The 17458-nt window shown below is 44.2% G+C and overlaps 1 protein-coding gene across 1 annotated transcript in view; it reads right to left on the reverse strand.

The window, feature by feature from the left end:
* Nucleotides 1-3460: 3460 nt before the first annotated feature.
* NCBP1 (nuclear cap binding protein subunit 1) overlaps nt 3461-17458 on the reverse strand; it is a 54925-nt gene continuing 40927 nt past the window's right edge. Inside the window, exons 18-23 of the mRNA XM_006266718.4 lie at nt 15975-16068; nt 12772-12875; nt 10793-10907; nt 7884-8027; nt 7336-7449; nt 3461-4199 (exon numbers count right to left, since the gene is read on the reverse strand). Coding sequence (XP_006266780.1) covers nt 4086-4199; nt 7336-7449; nt 7884-8027; nt 10793-10907; nt 12772-12875; nt 15975-16068 — 685 coding nt within the window. The 3' untranslated portion in view covers nt 3461-4085. The remainder of the gene's footprint in view (nt 4200-7335; nt 7450-7883; nt 8028-10792; nt 10908-12771; nt 12876-15974; nt 16069-17458) is intronic.

Raw genomic sequence — 17458 nt, forward strand, 5'->3', positions numbered from 1 at the left:
AGTAATAGATATGCTGAAGGGTAGGGTGAGGATTCAGAGACCTAGAGAAATTGGAGGATTGAACCAAAAAAAATCTCATGAGGTTCAATAAGGACAAGTGCAAAGTCCTGCACTTAGGACAGAACAATCTCATGCACTAGTATGGGCTGGGGAACGACTGCCTAAGCAGCAGCTCTGCAGAAAAAGACCTGGGGGTTACAGTGGACAATATGTTAAACATTAGCCAAAAGCATGCCTTTGTTGAGAAGGCTAATGACATATTGGGCTGCGTTAGTAGGCGTGTTTGTTGCCAGCAGATCAAGGGAAGTGATTATTCCTCTCTATTTGGCACTGGTGAGGCCACATCTGCAGTACTGTGTCCAGTTTTAGGTCCCCCACTACAGAAAGAATGTGGACAAGTTGGAGAGTCCAGTGGAGGAAAACAACAATGGTTAGGGTGCTAGAGCACGCAACTTCTGAGGAGAGGCTGAGGGAGCTGGGCTTTAGTCTGGAAAAGAGAAGGCTGAGAGCAACCTTCAGCTACCTGAAGGGGGTTCCAAAGAGGATGGAGCTGCTGTTCTCAGTGGTGGCAGATGACAGAACAAAAATAAATGATCAAGTTGCAGCCAGCAGTTTAGGTTAGATAGTAGGGAAAACTCTCTCATGAGGAGGGTAGTAAAACACTGGAACAGGTTACCCAGAGAGGTTGTGGAATTTCCATCCTTGGAGATCCTTAAGACCTGGCTAGACAACGCTTTGGATGGGACCATCTAGTTGGGGATGATTCTGCTTTGAGCAGGGGGTAGGGCTAGATGACCTCCTGAGGCACCTTCCAATCCTAATTTTCTAGGATTCTCTCAGAATGGAAAGACATGGGCTGGAGGAATGGTGCTAGGTTGCTTTGGGGGGCAGATGCAGTCCATTTACCTCATCCAGCTGCACAGGGCTGAGTCTGGTCCAGCCTGGGCGCCAACCAGCTGTGCAGCACCGGATCCTGTTTGTGGGTCCTGTTCGGCCATGTGGGGCTTAGCAATTTGGCACCAGAATGGAGGCAGTGTTAATTGCCACTGCTCCCCCCCACTACATTTCCAGACCCGTGAGGAGCTCCACGGGCCAGATGACATGGCTCTGGAGGCTGGATCTGGTCTATAGCCAAGGGTTGAGCACACCTGCACTACAGTGATATTTTATAATCAACAAACAGGGCAGCACACAGTCCTCTTTATGCAGTGGTTTGCTGACAGCAAGCAGCTTTTGCCACCAAATACACCTGTTAACAATATACCTTCCAGGCCTCCAGCACACCACAGCAGAAGATGCACAGGTTGCTGCTGAAGAGTCATGTCCCTACATCCCAGTTCTCCAGTTGTGACTGTGCACTGAGGCTGTCCGAAATCCAACTGTTTGTATCAGATGACAACAGGAAGGTCACTCTCTGGGCTCCCAATGCAGTGTCTGCCTTATTCCATGGGCAGGAGTCCAGCGTGCTTTCCCTCCCATACTTTTCATTGTATGGGTGCTCCACAAGGAATGACAGGATGCAATTACGATGTTCCTGCTGGTCCCCTGGCTGAGATAATTTTGACATCAGTGATGAATTCTTATACCAATAGGGACTCCAGGGCTCTGCCTGTGGTCCTGGACCTTCTGACACAGGACAGAAATTGCTTCATCCAGATCTGCACCTCACAGCCTGGGGGCTAGATAGCTCTTGGAGAACATCCTGCCAGTGCAAGACATCCTCATTCACAGCAGAATGAATTCAACTAGATGCATTTATCTGGATAAAAGGTCCAGATTCTCAATAGGGTGCCAGGACAGAAACCTCTCCAATACAACTTCTCTCATTTTGGCTATACTGGAATATCTACTTAAACACATGGACTTGTCCATAAGCTTGGTCAAAGTCCACCTAGCTGCTGTCTTGGCTCACCATCCTCCAGTTGAGGATTCCTGTAGTTCTGAAATTCCTCAAAGGGCTATCCAGGTCCTTGCTTTGGGACTTCAGATTTGCTTTTCAGGTCTCCAAGATCACCCTTTCTCCACATGTCTTTGAAAATGTTTTTTTTTCTTGTGGCTATTACCCAGCAAAAGGGGGGGGGGGGGGGGCTGAGCATTAGGGCTGTGTGAAGCTTTGGTAGCTGATTCAATTCGAAGGAGATTTGGCCCGATTCAGTGGCCGAATCCCTGAATCTGAATTGAATGAGAAGTCTCTGTACAGGCAGGCACTAGGTAGTGCTGGCGGGAGCAGCTGGGGGAGCAGCCGGATGAGTCCCAGCTTTAGTTGGCAGCCCTGAGAGAAGCCAAGCCTTGCCCAGCTGCCCCACTGCTGGGGCAAAGCATGCAGTGCTGGCAGCCCTGCGAGAAGCTGTGGGGGCTGGGGGGAATGATCGGGAGGTGGGAGGAACGACCAGGGGCTTTCCCCCAGCTCCCAGTTTGATTCCACAGCTCCCGGTTTGATCCCCCAGCTCCCAATCATTCCTGCCAGCCCCCACGGCTTCTCCTGGGGCTGCCAGCATTGCCTGCCTTGCCCTAGCAGGGGGGCAGCCAGATGAGCAGCTGGACGAGCTGCACCTTGAGCTGGCAACCCCAGGAGAAGCTGCAGGGGCTGGGGGGAATGATTGGGGAGCTGGGAGGAAACCTCTGTTTGTTCCCCCAGCTCCCGGCTCAATTCCCCCAGCTCCCCAATCATTCCCCCCAGCCTCCATGGCAGCATTGCCTGCCTTTCCCCGGTCGGGGGCAGCTGGGGAAGCAGCCTGACGAGCCACAGCTTCTCCCAGGGCTGCCGGCTCAAGCCGGGGCTTGTCTGGCTGCTCCCACTGGCACTGCCTGCCTGTACAGTCTATGGCCAAATAAGATTCGGTGCTGAACACCTTCAGATTTGGCCAAATAGAATTGGGACAGTGATTTGAATCACCAAATCGAATCACTGTCCTTCTGAATTGCTGAATTCGAATCCGAAGTTAATACTTTCCACTTCACACAGGCCTATTAAGCATCCCCCTGTGGTGAATTTCCCATATATTACCTTCTATTGAGAAAGGAAACGTACAGCATCACCAGCTATCTGTAGTTTTAAGGCAAGTTCATATTCAGCTGGCCAGAATATTGCCACTGGAAGAGTAGTTGGGTTGACAAAGACTATGCCAGGGGGGCAGCCGGGCAAGGCTTGGCTTCTCTCCTTGCTGCCTGCAATACTGAAGCAGAAACTGGCTAAATTTAGAATGCATTTCAGGTGATGAATCTCTTGTGTCGATACTTCCTCTTTGAAAAATAAGTATCTGCAGTACAATCTACCAAGCTGAAGTGGCATCAAGAGCTTATAACTATTGTTTCAACTTACTGTTGAGGCCTGAGGACTGTTTTTTACAAGTCATCAATCAAATACAATATTTTCCTAAGTTTATTACAAAATCCTTTGCAGTTAGTTCTATAGACAGCACAAACGTTTGCAGCTACAGCAATAAGACACCAGACAAAGTTTAAAAAACATATTTCAATTGTATTTCAATCACGTTCGCTCAAACCATGAAAAGCTATTCATTTTGGTAATCTAGATCCATAAGCTCTAGACTACTCTGTAAGTGTGACTGCATTTCACATGCCCAAAGTTAGGATATCCAAAGTTATGATAATTTCTGTCTGGCTACTGAGAATTTATCAAATTGCTCACTGAAAACTTGCATTTGTTACATTCACTAAACATCCTATCACCTGTTTCACATTACTGTAATTAGGGAATTAAATTTGCTTGGAAGGTCAGGCAGAGGTAACCAAATCTATAATTTTTTGGCTTTTTTATATAAATGGGAGAAAAACAAAACAAAACAAATACTATAATGAAGTCAACGGACCAAAATTAAAAAGGACAAAATTAAAAAAGTTCATACATTATTCCACACCAATTCCCTACCAACCATAACTAATAAGGCCTAGGATGCTAAAATAGTTGCCATTTGTTATAGTATGGTATCAGTTATATAGGAGAGCATGTTAAACCATCTTGAAATAAAAAGGTTCTCTCTTTCCCAAGTCGTGTTCCCATTTTTAAAAAATATGAAATCAATTTAAGTCCACCAGCTAAGACTCTGCATTGTGAAAATATTTCAAGCTTGCAAAGCACAGAATTGCTGAAATACAGCCAATATGTGATGGTCCAGTTCAGCTGTAAACAGAAGGTTCTCCAGGGTCACCATGTACTGCTGAATAATCTGGTGATGCTGCAGAAAGACAGGACACTTTTGTTATACTCATTGGTCTTTGTATACAAAAACCATTCAGAGAAAAAAACCCCACAGACTTCTTATATACAAGGATTAAACATTTTGGCTAAAATTATGTGTAACCCACAGCAGTTACAGAACACAAGAGCTGCATTTGTTATATACCTAGCTTTACCAAGTACAGTACTCCCCATACGTAAGAACTTCTGACAAAGGTAACTGCATAGTAGGGGTCCAAGATGCACCAGAAAAGCCAGAGGAGTTTGTTTTCATGGAAAACTTTTCTTGAACATGGACAAGACTAATCCATATAAAGCATTACATACCAAAACCTCTACAACAGCCCCTGTTGGTTTTCATACCAAGAATATTTCCAGTGTCCAGGTCTGTCAGTCTCAGCCAATCACCTACATTTAATTTTAACCTTCTTAACCTTAGTTAGCAGATTTAAAATCTCAAGTTCAGAGGTACCCACTTTAATAGGGGTCTAAGTATCAATTGGCAAGAATCTTAAACATCTTCTCTCATGATTGTAGCTATCAACAATACAGGGTTTTACAACTATCATTTTTGTTTCTTTATCCTTGTACACAAGAGTACAGCAGTGGTTGTCAACTGTGTTCAACTCAAGGCTCCCCACAGAAAGTGCTAGCTCTTAGCTTCCACATATTTCTTTAACTATGGAAAAATAACAGAGTAAATGTTGTTGTAAAGAACTCAAAATGACCTCAACAAGCCAGAATATTTTTGATATTATGCTGAAGTCTCTGAGTTAATCTTATGAGTCATGTGTAGGTATGTGCACACCTAACAGAGGTAATATTGCGTAGCACCCTTAAAAAGGATCTTACAGTACCCCAGAGTGCTGTGGCACCTTGGTTGAGAACAATGCCTTAAAAGGATCTCAAAGTATTTTTACAATCAAGTTATAATATAGGGGTCGGAAAAGTTTTTGGTCATAGTGCCACAAGCATCCCAACCTCCACCCCCATCTTGGCTTGGCGTGCCAGAGGCCGGGGAGCCACAAGGGGCCTGATCCTCATTGCTGGTGATAGTTGCATGTGTGCCTCCAGGCAAAAAGTGGGGGAGGGGACATGGTGTGCTGCCCTTGCCCCTTCGCCTCTGGAGCTGCAGAGCCTGGCATAGCTGTTTGCAGCCTGCCCACCACAGCTGATCAGAGCCTGGGCTGGCTGTGGCAGAAAGCCGGGAGGTAGACAGCAGGGAACAGCGCTGTCCCAAGCCCCTTCTTGGCTGTGCACCCGGAGACACGCAGCAAGCCACCACAGCTGTGGAGCTGGTGCCAGGGAGCGGAGCCCTATGCAGCGGTTTGCAGTCTCCCAGCTGCAGCCAGCCTGGACTCTGGGCAGCTTCTACCTGCCACGGGGCCCAGGCTGCTTGTAGCAGGGCTTGCAGCCTCCTGCTGCAAGCAGCTTGAGCTCCGTGGCTGGTGGCAGCTGCCCAGAGCCCAGGCTGGCTGTGGTGGCATGACAAGGAAAATGGTCTTGTGTACCATGCTCGGGCATGCATTCTGGGGCTTGCTGATCACTGTTATAATATATACCCTGACTGTAATGGAATATTTGTTCAAACCCATGCACTTGTCTGCTAGCTTTGTTAAAGTATCTAACTGCTACTTCAGCCAACCATCCTCCTGTTGAGGGTTATTATATATATTTTCTCACCCTGTGAGAATATAGCAACAGAATGAAACATGGTAAAGCTAGGGCTGTAACAGTGATTCAGGCTTGATCTACACCAGAAGTAACATACACACAGCCTAGGGCCCAGATCTGGCTCATGGAGCCGTATGACTCAGCCTATAGGTCTCTGGACTGACCCTACAGGCCAGCCCCAGCCCCAGCCCCACTCACTGCATGCAGTACATGGACTGGACCCTGGTGCTGTGGTACAGGGCATCAGTCTGGGGCATGCACCATATATAGCACTCCACTGAACCAGCCTTGTGTGCTGGTTCTGGTCCAGATTGGGGTGTGCTGGAGGCAGAGCATGAAGCTGGTTTGGTGGGGCACCATATGCAATGTGTGTGGCCAGCCCAACCCTGCAACCCGCATGCAGCACATGCCAGCTCTGAGGCTGTGCACACAACATTACAGGCTGGCACTGAAAGTATGCAGCCTGTAATGCACAGACTGGATCTGGTGCTGCATATGGTAGAGGGGGCTGGCACAGGTACGCATTGCATGCAGGACCTCGCCAGACCAGTCCTGCATGCTGCACAGGGGATCAGTCCCGGTCCAACAACCTTCATCCAGCTCATGGGACCAGATCAATTTGACAGCCCAGATCTACACCACTTAGTTTTGCCAGGAGAACTTGGGTTCTGCCAGGAAAATCATCAGTGAATCCATACACTTGGCTCTTCTGTGGCAGTAGAACCCCTCTTTTCTGTCAGCAGAGTAACATTAGCTTTCACTGATTGAAGTCGTCTACCATCCAGTACTGAACAGAAGGCAGATACAGACATCCATGCCTTCTGCCACCTGCTACACTTCCTTTAACAGCCATGCCTAGCCAGGCTGCACTTCACACCTTACCAGGACAGCTGGTAAGCTGGAACCATGCAGTTTTGGTAGGAGCTGTGCAAAGTTGGCAGAAGTTGTGCATGTGCTTTGGTAATTTCTCCTCTTATGGCTGCTATCTGCTACCAGGTGGCAGAAGCAGCTAACCATAGACATGGCCCAGTCGTCACTGGTTGGCAGTCACAAAAACAATCAGTATTAACTAGCCATAACAGCATATGCAATCCAGTTAAAAAGGAAAAGCTAGAATGTATTGGTTAATTTGTACTAAAACTGAAATAAATATCATGTCTTATATTATTTATTTATTTTTATTTTTGACCCTGACTGCCTGCAGCCAAAAGTCCTGTTATCACCTTTGGCTTTTTGTGGGAGATGTTAAGTGGATGAGCTTGGGAACTGCTGTCCAAATGTCACAGGACTAGGACTAGGGGATATACCTCTAACCTTCCAAGTTAACCACCAGACCCCTTAATGTGTTTTAATTCAAGAAGGCTGACAGGGCTGGGAGAATGCAATCAGTTCTGAGAAGTCACCCACAGCTTTTTCTAGTGGCCATATAGGATTTCTCTAAATGATTTAACAAAACCAACCTGCAAGAAGATCTGCTGCAGCCTCTCTATACAGCTCTTGTACCAGGGCGTAACTACATCAATCCCACCAGTTTCACATCGCACCAAATGCTCAGTTAACAACATAATGAAACGCTACAAAAAAAGAACAATATTAATGAAATACTAGTTCAAGTATGTCTTGTCAAGCAAAAGAAAGTTACATTGGACAAATATTAACACTTCACGCAAACACAAGATAATCCACTGGATGGTATTCATTACCTTTGTATTAGTCTCATAAAACATATTACCTCCATTCAGACAAGTTTCCAAACAAACAAGGACTCTGTTGCCTAAAGCTAGGCAAGTCTTGTCTAAGATAATCTGTTAAGTTGTTTGCAGGAGTGTTAGAACTGTATTAGTAACTTCCATAGTGAACTTATCTATCCCCACCCCCCGCTTCCTCCCCTCCCCTCCCCTCCCCCTCAAATGCCTGCAATAGGACTGACACTGCAAACTGGTAGTATGCACTTAAGCTACCTCAAAACCTGCAAGCTATTAGAGGAGGAAATCCATCACACCATTACCTGGAATATAACAAGGAAGAGATTCTTTTGCTCACTCTGAGCAGACTCCACTTTTTCCTGCAAGCGTTCTATTTGCTCTTCCAATGGTCCATCCTCCCTGTCACTGCTTCGGTCATCATCATAGTCATCATCATCGCTGTCTCGCTAGGAGTGACAACGAGTGACATACAGAATGTGACTAGACTTGTTAACATTCCTTGGTAAGACAGGCAGACATGCATGCTTGCTTGCAGTCAACATAAATGGATCAGTATACTGCCTTACAATATTTTGAGTGGTATTGACGGGATTATTTGGGATTTTTGCTTTTTAAACAGCATTTTAGCTTTAATAGGGGCTTGTAAGGAAAAAATAAATTTAGAAGGGTAGAATGGCTCAAGATAAGCCACAAAGCTTGAGTCGCCACTACTAGGAGAGAAAACTGGCTAGGGACCAGAAGAAATGTGGTAGGCTTAAAGAAGCTTCACTTTTCAGAATGGGAGTTCACTGCAATGAGATGAACATATATACACCCACTGTGGATGTCTGAAGAAGGTAGGTCTATGTACATTATCATCAGGACACATTAGGCAGCCATTAGGCTGGACATGGGGGTAGACTTTTAGAAAAGCATAGAAGTTTTGTCCCAGCTGATAAACACGCATTCATTTGATTGTTATGTAATACTGGTCAGACTGTCAGAGGGAGGAGTTACAGCAGGGGTGGGCACAATATGGTCCATGGGCCAGATTCGGCCCGCCAAGGGACTTTTTCTGGCCTGTGGCAGATCCCTCAGTCCCACTTGGCCCAGGCACTATTCTGCTGCCCCCTGGGCATCCAGGAGGGCTGAGAGAGCTCTGCAACTGGACTGCCTTTGTAGGCAGCCCAGGTAGCAGTGGCTCCTTCTGGCTGCTGCCACCGCTAGCCCCAGCCCTGTAGTACTGGCTGGGACTTGTGTGCACAGCCCCAACCCCGGCTTGCCCCACATCGGCTCTGGACTCGCCCGCCCATGTTAAGCAGCAGTGGTGGTGGCCAGGCAAAAACTGCTGCTCAGCGTGGGAGAAAAAAAAAAGAGGCCCCTCCACACTTACCACTGCTGGGTCCTTCTTGCTGCAGCTGCCCAGAGCTCATGCTTGGGCTTCTCTGTAACTTCTCTCCAGTGCCACTGCTGCCCCACTGGGTGACCCAGAGCTGGCAGTGACAGTGGTGGAGAGGAGCTTCAGGTCAGCCTGGGCACAGACTCCAGGCAGCTGCAGCAAGAAGGGCTCAGCGGCAGTGAGGGAGAGGGGCTGGTTTTCCCCTGCTCTGATTAGTAGCTTCTGCTTGGCTGCTGCTCAGTGTGGACAGGTGGTCTGGAGCAGGCATGGGGCAGGCTGGGGTCAGGGCTGTACATGTGGGTTCCGGCTGGTTTGCTCTGGCTGGGGTGAATCCAGAGCAGGTGCAGGAAGGGCTGGGGCTGTGTGCAGGGAGAAGTTGCAGGGTACATGGACTCCTGGCTGTTGCAGCAGGGGGGGGGAGGGGAAGAATGCTGACCAGTCTGCAGTAGGTCCCCAGAACTGCCTATGTGGCCTGGGGGGGCCAAATAATTGCCTGTCCCTGAGTTACAGGGACAGATGAAGATTTTGGCACTAACCTGCATCCATCAATTGGTGATGAATGCAAGTGAAGGGCATAAATAAGTATCGTGGGTGTTGCTGGAACTCAGCAGGCAATAGTGAAATCTTTAGAGTTCAACAAATGCCAAAACCAACAAGACTTAGTTTAGGTATTCCACACAATGGCATGGTTACTAGCTGACCATGCCCTCACCTTGGCTCAATTTAAATCAAATCCACCCTGCTATCATGTCACTAATTGTTTAATTAATTGTTTGATTAATTGTTGAATACTATCAGATGTATATCTACCTTACGGTACTTTCATATAGTTTGCATTTCCTTAGCTTACTAAGGTCATGGGAGACAGCATCAAAGTCAAGGTACATCACATCCACTATTTTCTTCCCACCCACAGAGCCTGTCATTTTGTCACAGAAAACAATTAAGTTGTTTAAGGCATAACTCATTCTCAAATTGATGCATTTCTTTCACTTTGTTCTCATTCAGAAATAGACTCCTCGGTCATTTGATTGCACCGCAGCACTGGCCGTATGCATTTGTATAAACAGTGTGTCTCAGCACTGAGAAAATGGCAGCAGTGCGCTTTTGAACTAAAATATATTGAAGGTGTTTTAATTCAAAAGCACACCGCCACCATTTTCTGTGCACTGAAGTGCATTTTGCTGCTTGTACAACTGCATGCGATGCAGCTCAGTGTGGGTCAACTTGTGTGCAGATTAATCGAGTCTTCTCCGAAGTGTCAGATCTCTGGCACATCGTAGCACGAAAAGGTATGTGTATAAATGCACCTTGGATGTCTATACATGTGCTCCAGAGTGAAGTGGTATGTGATTTAAATTAGAGTGGCTCTGAGAGCCACTCCAATTACAGTGCCCGCAGTATCATGTATTCAGCGCCCCACACTTTAAAATGGCAGTTAGTGCCTTAAGTTAAAGCACCCCTGCAGTCATTTTGAAACATGGGGACACTGAACAGATGTGACACAGAGGCTGCTGAAGTGTGTTAATTAGCAAGCTCCAGAAGACTGGATTAATGGCGAAGCAGATGTCTGCCCTGTGTATAGGTGCCTCTTGATCACCTGCTCTATAATCTCTCTCAGTACTGAGGTCAGACTCATGGTTAAAGTGTTAAAGATGGGCAGTTTTCTGTAAAGAATGACATGTTTCCTAACAGCATCTTTATTCTGGGCCTCACACAGCAGGTCTTATACCAGGTTGTGTACATATCATACTTTACTGGGGTGACATAATTTGAACTGTGTAAATACTCAATATGCAAATAGCACATTTATAAAACATATACGTTACATACTCGTTTGTGCTGTCTGGCTAATCTTGCTTTGGTCTCCTCTAGTTCCTTTTGGATCTTGAGAACGTGCTTGTTCATCTTACGAATTGTAGAGTGTAAGATTTCCCAGATATAGAACCTGACCAAAAAAACAATTATAACCACATAGTAAAATCTGAATACCCAACAAACTGCAAACTATACAAAGGAAGACAAAAAAAAAAAAAAATCACACCAAAAAACCAACTCAATTTTCTTTCTTAGACTGACAGCCAGCAACTGTTCAAATTCCCATTGTTATAAGGATTTATTTTAATAAGTGGACTGATTCCATAGATGTAAGAATTTAAAAAGCTTTCCAACTATAACCCGAGTTGATTTAATTATGCACTGGAGTGCAGACATTAATTGAAGAAAGAATACTCAATATTTAGATTGATTACAGGTCTGTGTCTGTAACAGGAAGCCATACAAACTCAAAACTTTCCTATACTTTGATCTATTCGAATCATTCTGGAATGCATGAGCCACATACACGGAGGCATGTGTACGTACACCACCCCTGGTTTAGGTTTTATTTCAGGCCAATTAGGCTGAGCTGTCAAGGTACCAGAGCTTCTCCATTATACCATTACGTTGTAATGTTTTAAGTTTTTTTTTCTTTTAAACAATTTGGAGGACTTATGCCTAAGAACTGATGAACAGGTCTTGAAAAAAGTATGTAAATATCGTTAGCTTGCAAATATTCCCCTTATTAAAGGGTAAGTAGAACTTCAAAAAACAGTAAACGAGAATGGTATCTGCAGTTACCAGAAAGTTAAATGTGGACCACCTGTGCTGCAAACTTCAAATTGATGTGCATCAGCCATTTCCCTACCACCCCCCAACTTAAAAATCATTGCTTGTATTGTAGCAGCATCTATAGCTCCAGTCATGGGTCCAAATCCAATCAACCTAATGTAGCTTCAGTTGAGAGAACATTAAGCACCTCTTTGGAGGATGGGGGTGGGGCAGCAAAATGCAATATTGCCCACAGAAGTTTTGGACCTGGGAGTCCCACCTCTCTTATCAGATACCCACACACCCATTTGTGGCTACTGAATTTTGGGACAGGATAACCTTATATAAAAAGAAAAACATAATCCATATTTTTTATAATTAAATCATGACTGATTCTCATTACTTTTGCTTAAAACACAGAAATATAAGCCATTTGGGATTCACTGAAAAAAGCCCTACTATGAATTCCCAGTCATGGAATACAGTTCAAGGTCTTTCCCCCCCAGCAAGCACTGACAACAGGCATGCAGAGCACAAGTTTTTTCCACTTGGCTCACCATGCTTTAGTACATTAAATGGTCCTGGGTATGACCATAAACTGCATTAAATAGTCCCGAGTATGACTGTAAACTACATCTGCCTGAAAGGCCTGGTGGCAATGTGTTAGGGCTACTTGTGGCAGGGTAGCTCCTATAAAATACTGCAATGTTGCAACCTCCAGAGTAAGGTAAGAGTAGCATGCTTCAAAACATTAACCTCCCCACTGCCTTGTGGGTACTCTTTGGTTGGAGAAAGACTAAGGGACATCACCCTGACAGAAACACGCCCTCACTGAGGTGTTAGGCAGTCAGCAGCAGTTCTTCTTTGTTGCTCTCTGGAAGAAGCTATAACCTCTGAGATGCTGAACATCTGGATTCAGTCTGGCCTTTGGATTCTGTCTCAATGGTCTAAAGTGGGGATGGTAGGTCTTGAGCAGCCTCCACTTTTCCATATCTTGCCCAGGCATATGCATAGAAGGACTTGGTGCAATAGTTGCAGGACTTGGTACTTGGATTCATCAGGCACATGACTAGCCCTCTTACGTGTACACTGTGATCCAGAGGATCAACGGCTGCCTACTACAGTACATTAGAGCAGCGTTTATTTTATTTTTTTTAAAATAAGCTACTTCCAGAAACAACAAATGCAATGAAATGCCAAAAGAAAGTATTTTACTTTATTACCTAGTAAAATCATGAGTAAGCTCTGAAGAGAAGATCCAGTTTGCTACTGCAGCACAGTCGACAATCTGTGTTCGGATCATCTTGTCAACAAGCACAGCAATCATCTGCATCATGGGAGACAAGGAAAAAAATCCTTCTGTTTGTCATATTATAGGAGTGGTGAAACTACTGTAACAAGTTATTGCTCATTGCAACAAACAGCAGTAAGAAGTACTATCAATTATGGCTTTTCTCATGACTCACCAGCAATCATCAGTAACAGCTTTCATACTGCACTACATAGGGGAACCTGCTTCTCTTAAAGCAGTGGTTCTCAACTGGGGTGCCCCAAGACCCTTTCCAGGATGATACAACACAGGCACTGCCACAGTAGTGGCCAGGTGGAACTGCCTCACCTGCCTTGTACATAGCCAGACATAAGCCAGATAAGCCAGATAAAAGATAGGCAGGAGTGCCTGGTTTTGTTGCAACCCTTCCTGGTCTGACCCTTTATGCTCCTCCTGGAAACAGAGGCACATGAGGCAGGTGACTATAGGACCCTCACCTAAATTCTGATAGTTAAGGCAGCCCTGACACACAGGAAAACAGGGCTCATCTTCAGTAGTGAAGCTTCCAAGGCTTCAGCTATCACAGTACACTCCCCTATTCCTTTTCATATAGTGCAATATGGTTATCCGCACAACTATTAGAGAGAGGAAGTGCTCTAATGCTCATTGTAGGGATGGATATAGATGGCATATTATGACTTAGTTACATAGGAAATGTGAAAAAGAACAAAATTAGTCTCCCACACTAGAACTCTCAGTGCATGTGTCTTCAGATGAGACCAGAAGGAACATCCGTGATCACATAGCCTGACCTGCAAAATACAGGCCAGAGGAGCTTCTCAAAATGGCTCTTATTTGGATTATAGCATCCTCCAGAAAAGCATCCAGTGGTCAACTACCTTCACAGTTCACATCTGCCAGCAGTAAAGATTTGTAGCAAATGGTCTGTGAGGTACTGAAGTACCATGATTAATATCCCAGAAAAGACCTCTGAGAAATTAATGTATTTAAATGTAGACTTTGGACAACTGGCACTTAGGAAGACCAGGGTAAGAACTGAATGAAAACAAAAATATTGAACAGCTGCCTCAAACTCTGAACACTATCCATTCTGTTACCAAGTGAAACAGGGGTCTCATGGAAAAGATGGAATGTGATACTCAAAGGCCACATGATAACACACCTGCAGAAAACAGCTGAGTTGTGGTGGCACAAAAAGACCCAAAAAACCATTCTGACATTCTTCTGACTGAACGTCTTAATTTTGTAACCTCAACCTCATAATTTAGCTGTCACCAGGTTTGCAGAAATCTAGAATGGTTTGAGTCAGTCTGCACTCCAATGCCCTTTACATGCACTGTCAATTCAGTCTAACTGCGCTGAGCTGGGTAGCTAGTATTTGGGGGTTTTTTTTACATGATTCACCGAGCAAGATTTGATTGGAAGAGGGAGATAATGCAGGCAGACTCCTACTCCCTAAATTATAGCACGGCAATTATACAGAAGAAATAGTGTCACCATCATTCTGGATGTATCATGTCTTACAAGTGCAGTCTGGCACAATTTGGAAAGTTAAAATCCCCCATTAATACCATCTCATACTTTTTAGATGATCTCGTCATCTCCTTGGAGTGCCTTGTCCACCTCTTCTTGACTTGGTGGACTATAACAGGCTTGCACCATAATATCACCACTATTCTTTCCCTCTATGCTGGTTTGTTGCTTTCTTCCCCGTGGAACCAGGAACCATATTTTTGTCACATGGCACAATACTTCCTCCCCTCCACCCCCAAACCTATCCCTCTAAAACAGTGCATAACCTTGAATGTTATTTCAGTCATGAGACTTGTCCCATGTTTTTGTAATACCATTTAAGTTATAGGTTTATTTTTGCAGACTATGACTTCCAGCTTACCCTGCTTCCTCCCTGTACTCTTTGTATTTGTGTGTATAAATCTAAATACTTATGCATTTTTGACCTACTAATTTTTCCTTTGACATTTCTTTTGTTCTTCTGGTGTCTGCACACAAATGCAGGGAGCCTGGGAAACAAGTAGGAAGACTTGGAAGTCCTTACACAGTCAAGGAACTATGACGTAGTTGGAATAACAAAGACTTGTTGGGATAGCTGTCATGACTGGAGCACTAGCATGGATGGGTACAAAATGTTCAGGAAGGACAGGCAGGGGAGGAGAGGAGGAAGAATTGTACTGTATGTAAAAGAGATGTACAATTGCTCAGAGATCCAGTATGAAACTGGAGAGAGGCCTGTTGAAAGTTTCTGGGTTAAAGTTAGAGGGGAAAGCAACAAGGGTGACTGTTGTGGTGGGTGTCTGCTATAAACCACCTGACCAGGAGGATGAGGTAGATAAGGCTTTCTGCAGCCAACTAACCAAAGTTTCTAGAAACTATGCCTATGAATTCTTTCAGCTGAGAATTATTCCACTTTTGAACCAATCATTTGTTAAATCAACCACTGGAGAAAAATTAAAAGTTATTCAAGGTATTGGCATTTTCCCTTCAAGTTTCAGTGTATTATTTACTCAAACTAACCCAACAAACTTATGTCAGCTAACTTGTGCTTGGAGGTCAAGATTTTGTACAAACCTTTTATACGTTCTTCTGTATCCAACACTGACCAAATCTGCCATAATCTCTCTCTTTTTTTTTTTTTAATTTACATTAATGTCTGTGATCTGAGCAAGATCTAAGTAGCCTAGATTTCCATTTTTCACTTTGAAATATAAGACAAGTTTTTACAAAATCTCAGATCCTGGGAAAAGTGATTCTGCTACAAGCAACCTTCAATGTAAACAAAGAGACATTTCAGCAAAGAGACATTATGGTATTTGCAGTTCAAGTAATGCACTTAGAAACTGAAAGTCAAAGTCAGACTGGCCATTTCTTTATTCCCAGCTTGAAACAATTTCAATAAGGAACAGCTAGCTTAATTAGCAACGGATAAAATTTGCATCTGCATCTAGTATGAGGTTAGAAACACCAGGAAGGGAATTGCAAATTCTCTCTCACATACATTTGGAGCAAACAAGCGCTCATTCTTTTTGAGAGAGAATAAACGCAGTCAAGTTCTGGTGCTTCTCAGTGCTCACCTGGTGAATGAAAATGCCATCACCTATTTGAAGCCAGCTTTCTTACCTGTGGATGGTTCTTCCACACCTCGTACATAACTCTTAGGACATGGAGCTTCCCCTCATCACTTTCAGCAAGCGTTTTGAAGACTTCATGAAACCTTGTTACAACAGATAAAAGCAATCAGCAGGTGCACAGCCAGCAGTTTAACTGGTCCAGTAAATATCTGCTTTTGGTCAATAGATAGCAATGCTCACGGTATGATCCAATCTACTCCAAAGCAATGAGGAGGTGGGAATTCAACTGAGTAAAGGCAATTGCGAAGTGTTTACAGAAGTTAGTTATGCAGATATAAATTACTTTTAGGCCCTACTATGCAATCAGTAGTGACCACGTGTGCCAATGATGGTAACAGGGCACTAACAATAAAGTCTATGATCAATTGCAAGTCAGGGGCTCACCATTTGTTATAGTAATGCAATTCTTCAACCAAGAGACAAATGCACATTTTATGTAGTTCAATGCACCTTTCTACATTTAAAGAGCAGTTCAACTTTATATAACCAACTTTCATGTTCTGTTGACAGTTCAAGAGAGAAAAAAGCTGATTCAGAAACAGCTGGACACAGATCACAGCATACCTTACATGAACATAGCTAAAGAATGTGTTAAGAAATCATGATACATTTTGAGCAAAGAAAGATTTCAAGAAAGTTTTCAATGCTTGCAGTAGAAAACATAAAAGTTGAAATGTTTCTTCATAAGGGGATAGATACACGTAGGAAAGACGGGAGGGAAGGGAAGGGGAGACACTAGATATTAAGCCCACGTCTATTTAAAGTTTACCTACTTGTTAGCTGCTCCTGCTCTGAGATGTTCCAATGTATGCTGTGCTTGTGATCTCACACAGGGAGCCAGCCAACAGGGGGTCACAAGAGGGTTTTTCCCCACTCTATGGCATGGTTTTGCAAACTTAAAGATGGGTCATAGTTTTTGGACTATAAGAGACTGGCAAAACCATGACATATAGTAAAGAAATGTACCACTTACCTACCCCATTTTATGCTGGCTGCCAGGCAGCTGTAATATCACCAGCACAGTACACTGCTGGAACACTGAACCAGGAGCAGGTGCTACTTGACACTGGGGAGCAGGTAAATCTAAAACTAAGGGAAATAAGCACATTTTAAGATGGGCTGTGGCAAGTGCCTCTGATCACTTATCTGGGGCATTCTGAACATCTCTCTATTACTGGCTATGTGTAAATATTCTCAGGCCACTTCTGAGAAAGAGATGAAGCTGTAAGATATGGTGCTGGGTTCATTTCTCTTAAATATCATCACACAAGAAGAACTCTGGTTTTTGCCAGACTAAATACAAAAAAATATTAGCAATCCAAAATGAAATTAAAATCAATAAATGTGGAATTAATCAAGTTACTTATTGAGTGCTTCCCAAAACTCTGATTGGATTTTTCATCATGTGTTATTATACAGGCTTTTCAAATTCAGACTATATTAATAATACCGATGACGTATACCTATTACATT

Source organism: Alligator mississippiensis, chromosome 3 (assembly GCF_030867095.1).
Source record: "Alligator mississippiensis isolate rAllMis1 chromosome 3, rAllMis1, whole genome shotgun sequence".
In the NCBI taxonomy this organism is placed as follows: domain Eukaryota; kingdom Metazoa; phylum Chordata; order Crocodylia; family Alligatoridae; genus Alligator; species Alligator mississippiensis.